Raw genomic sequence first — 4,207 nt, forward strand, 5'->3', positions numbered from 1 at the left:
TCCTGCTCTGGTGTTCTAGGAGCAGGACTAGGGAGAGGTTAACACCTAGCACTGCCAGCAGGGCAGTAAAACTAAGCCACGAGCCATGGCGACCATGCCTCTTCGCCACAATCTCTTCAGAGCTCTCCACTCCATTAATAGTGAGACGAGAGACTGGCAGCAGGCAGCGGCGTATGCGCGCCTCGTGAGATCTTCTCCGCGAGCAGTGGTCAACACAACACATGCCTCTCCTCGTGCCGTGTCGGGACCAGGCTCAATCTCATCTCATCTGCGCGCGCGTCTTCCACTGTGACAATACAGTACGAGGAATGCACAGCATGCACCGGTGCTGCACGATGCATCCCTGCTCCCCCAGCTGGTAGGAGCGTGCATTGCGTTGTGAGTCTTTTGACTGAGCTCCGTCTGCAAATCTTCGCATCAAGAGGACATCGGCAGTGGTAAATTTAGGGGATTAAACTTTGTAAATTCTGCCCGTAGCGCCACTAGGCGTGCTAAATTTCTTCAGGCTTGGATATATGATGTATGCTGTTGGATCAACAATTGAAATGAATATGCAGATTGACCACGCACGCTGGCACACTTTTGTCACTTGTAGTTGTGTATTAGGAGTCTGTCTGTATGACCATACCATATGCCCATAAGAGTAACCATAAACAAGCCAATCCAGTAAAGCACCCCATTAAGAATCACTGGATGTACTCAGCTCAAATCTAACAGCATGTAATAGCCTTTATTTTATTCTTAAAAAAACAGCTTGTTCAACTGACCACATGGCCCCACCCGCTCAGTCTCAGCCTCACTGGCACTGGCTGCCTCCATGCATAAAAACCCCGCTCCCACTGTGCCGCGCCACGGCTTCCTCTCGACGTCAGTCACAAGCGCCTCGCCTCGACAGGTGTCGCCCGCCTCCGGCCAATGTGACTTGCGGCCGAAGCTGCGCGCGCGCAGGGGGCAGCGATGGTGGCGAGGTGCGCGCACGCCGACGCCGGCGGGTTCCGGCTCTGGCCGATCTTCTCGGCCGCCGCGCTGCGGAGGAAGGTTCTTGAGGTCCTGACGTGCGGCGGAGGCGGTGGGAGAGGAGGAGGAGGAGGTTCTTGCCGCGGCAGGACCGCGTACCGGTCGCCGCAGCGGATGCCGAAACCGAGGCCGCGGTCGGACAGGCTCGCGGAGCTGCTCAGGGCGGAGCCGTCGGAGTGCGGCGGCGACGTCGAGGCCGAGGCGGACGCCGTGGCCAGGAAGGTGGAGGCGCTGGAGGAGCTGAAGGTTGTGGTGGGGGCGCTTCAGGCCAGCAGCAGAGGCGATCACGGAGGGTGCATGTCCCAAGTCGAGGCGGCCATGGCGGTGCGGAGGAAGGCGAAGGACGACGCCGGCGCGAGAGAGATGCTCGCGATGCTCGGCGCCATCCCGCCGCTCGTCGCGGTGCTCGACGAGAGCGACGGCGGGGAGGAGATCACGGCCGCTGCGATGTACGCACTGCTCAACTTGGGAATCGGCAATGACACGTGAGTTTGCTGCGTTCTCCTGTGCTCCTCTGTTTCGTGATCAGATCTGGGGACTGGGGTGATTGGTTTCTGATTTGCGGAGCGGCTTGTGTGTTGTTGGTTTGATTTGCAGGAACAAGTCGGCGATCGTGCAGGCCGGCGCCGTCCACAAGATGCTCCGCATTGCGGAGGGCGGCGCGTCCGGCACACTGACGGAGGCCGTCGTCGCCAACTTCCTCTGCCTCAGCGCGCTCGACGTGAACAAGCCCGTGATCGGCGCGTCCGGCGCCGTCCCCTTCCTGGTGCGCGCGTTCGAGGGCGCGTCCACGGAGCAGGCGCGGCACGACGCGCTGCGGGCGCTCCTGAACCTCTCCATCGAGGCGGCCAACGCGCCGCACCTGCTGGCCGCGGGGCTCGCGCCGGCGCTCGTGGCGGCCGTGGGGGACACGTCCGTGACGGACCGCTCGCTCGCCGCGCTTTGCAACCTCGTGACCGCCTGCCCCGAGGGCCGCCACGCGGTGAGCCGCGCCCCCGACGCGGTCTCATCCCTCGTCGACGTGCTCAACTGGTCGGACGAACCGGGCTGCCAGGAGAAGGCCGCGTACGTGCTGATGGTCCTGGCGCACCGGAGCTACGGTGACCGCGCGGCCATGGCTGAGGCCGGCGTCACGTCCGCGCTCCTGGAGCTGACGCTGGTGGGCACGGCGCTCGCGCAGAAGCGCGCGTCCAGGATCCTAGAGATCCTCCGCGCCGACAAGGGCAAGCAGGTCGCGGACGCCTCCGGCGTCGTGGCCACGGTGTCGGCGCCGCAGGAGCGCGGGTGCCGGGAGGAGGATACCGAGGAGGGGGAGCCCGCGGACGCCTGCATGAGCGTGGAGAAGCGCGCCGTGCGGCAGCTGGTGCAGCAGAGCCTGCACAGCAACATGCGGCGCATCGTGCGGCGCGCGCGGCTGCCGCAGGACCTCACGCCGGCGTCGTCGGAGAGCCTCAAGGCGCTCACCGCCTCCTCCACATCCAAGAGCCTGCCGTTCTGAGACAGAACTCCTCCTAGAGAAACAGAGGCAAGAAAACACAGGTAAAAGCACAAGCCCATTGCCGTTCCTTCACAGCTATACCTACGCCATTTAACTTGAGCAACACTGTGTCTCGTTGAACCATTAGTTGATCACTCAACTACCACATCAACATTGATCTTGCATTTTGTCTGTCATTGCGGATCACTGACTGAATCATTGCCTCATGAAGGGTACTACTAAACAAGAAGTCTAATGAGCCATGGAAATTTCCATTTGTCCCTTCCAAACACAGTTCCACTAATCAGCCAAACCCATTTTTGTTTCTTCAATCTTTGACCACTACACCACCAGCAGTTCACCAAGTCCAACAACCACAAGGAGCCCAATTTTTGAACTGTCCTAAACCGCAACAATGGCCATTTCCCACCTCGGAAACCGGGCCGCAAGAAGGTCAAGAAGCCTTCTTCTCCTTCCTGCGTGCCACGGAAACCGAGCATCTCCAAGAAGAACGCTATCACACACGCTATCTAGTAGTTTTTGGTCGGCCGAAAAAACGCCCTCGAACCCCCGCTAAAATAGCGCACTCTCCATCGCCGGCCTCTCTTCTCACGCCATACCCCAACTGCCGCTCCGCCCGTACGCTCGCGCCACCATCCGGATTCCGGAGCCCGAGTTCATCGTCGCCGGATTGAGTTCCTATCCGCCCAAATCGAGTTCCTAGTCCTCGGATTGAGCTCGCCCGTCTTATCCGAACCCCCCCCCCCCCCCCCGATTCGTCCGATCCCCCGCGCGATTTAACGAATTGGCGGCGAGATCCGCCCGGCTCCTGCCCCGATCTGCTCTGATTCGCCCCCCGCGCCGTCTGATTTGGTTGGTGCAGGCCTTGTTTTTCCAGCGGAGCGGAGGAGATGGCGGATTGAGACGACGGCGGCCAAGTCGGCGGAGAAGGACAAGGGGAAGAAGGGCCCCGTCTCCCGCTCCTCCCGCGCCGGGCTCCAGGTCAGCAGCGGGCTCCCCCCCTTGCGCGCTCTGCTCTCCGTTTCGGCTCGCTTGCTTGGCGCGGGGTGCTAGCAGCGCACATTATTATGTTTGTTCCGGGAGGTTTTGCTCTCTGTCTTCATTAGGGGTCCTTACATTCGGGATGAAAGCAAGCGATGGTGAAGTAAATTTGGGGACATTAGAAATGATTACGTAATTGCATCATCAATCAAGCGTGGGTGTTGATGATGCTAGGGAATTACTTGGAGCAAGCTCTCTGTGAAAACAATTATTGTAGTTTGTCCAAAAAAGAAATTTTGGACCTGCTGTGTGAACAGTTCCTCTTTTTTCCTGCAATCTTTCTCTAACATGCAGGATGACGTAGTGTTTTGGTTTGGTGATTGATCCATCATGTGTATATGCGTTCTGTTGTCATATCATTTTCAATACCAGCTGAATCTGTTTGTCATCATTCTGATAAACCAATTCTTATTGACTCTGTAGCATCGATGATAAAGGGTTATGATTTAGAATCGCTAGATTCTTTAAGTTTATGTGATCTACCAAGATAAAATTGTGATGCTGGCATGGTTAAATTAAAAGGGATGCAAATACATGGTTTGGAGATCTTAGGTAACCTAGCAATATCAGTATTATTTGAAGATCTCAGATACTCATTTCTAAACACTTTTACAATAATTTGTACAAACTTTTTAAGACTTTCTATAGCAG

General features: G+C 57.5%; 1 protein-coding gene across 2 annotated transcripts; it reads left to right on the top strand.

Annotated features, from left to right (window-relative positions):
* Positions 1–734: 734 nt before the first annotated feature.
* Positions 735–3,947, top strand: LOC133897802 (U-box domain-containing protein 7-like). 2 transcript variants are annotated; one of them, XM_062338631.1, is made up of 3 exons: positions 735–1,502; positions 1,615–2,556; positions 3,378–3,947. In XM_062338631.1, exons 1-2 carry the CDS (start codon positions 958–960, stop codon positions 2,513–2,515), a joined length of 1,446 nt encoding a protein of 481 aa, XP_062194615.1. In that variant the 5' UTR covers positions 735–957; the 3' UTR covers positions 2,516–2,556; positions 3,378–3,947. The 2 variants fall into 2 exon arrangements, with proteins under 2 accessions (XP_062194615.1, XP_062194614.1); XM_062338630.1 differs by having other exon boundaries at positions 1,615–3,947.
* The last annotated feature ends 260 nt before the right edge of the window (positions 3,948–4,207 follow it).

The sequence above is a fragment of the Phragmites australis genome, chromosome 17 (genome assembly GCF_958298935.1).
Source record: "Phragmites australis chromosome 17, lpPhrAust1.1, whole genome shotgun sequence".
In the NCBI taxonomy this organism is placed as follows: Eukaryota; Viridiplantae; Streptophyta; class Magnoliopsida; order Poales; family Poaceae; genus Phragmites; species Phragmites australis.

What these genes read in the sequence shown, in the direction of transcription:
- LOC133897802 (XM_062338630.1), top strand. Translation starts at nt 958, where the DNA reads ATGGTGGCGAGGTGCGCGCACGCCGACGCCGGCGGGTTCCGGCTCTGG. An exon ending in TTGGGAATCGGCAATGACAC is followed by an intron (nt 1,503 to 1,614) that starts GTGAGTTTGCTG and finishes TTTGATTTGCAG; the next exon opens with GAACAAGTCGGCGATCGTGC.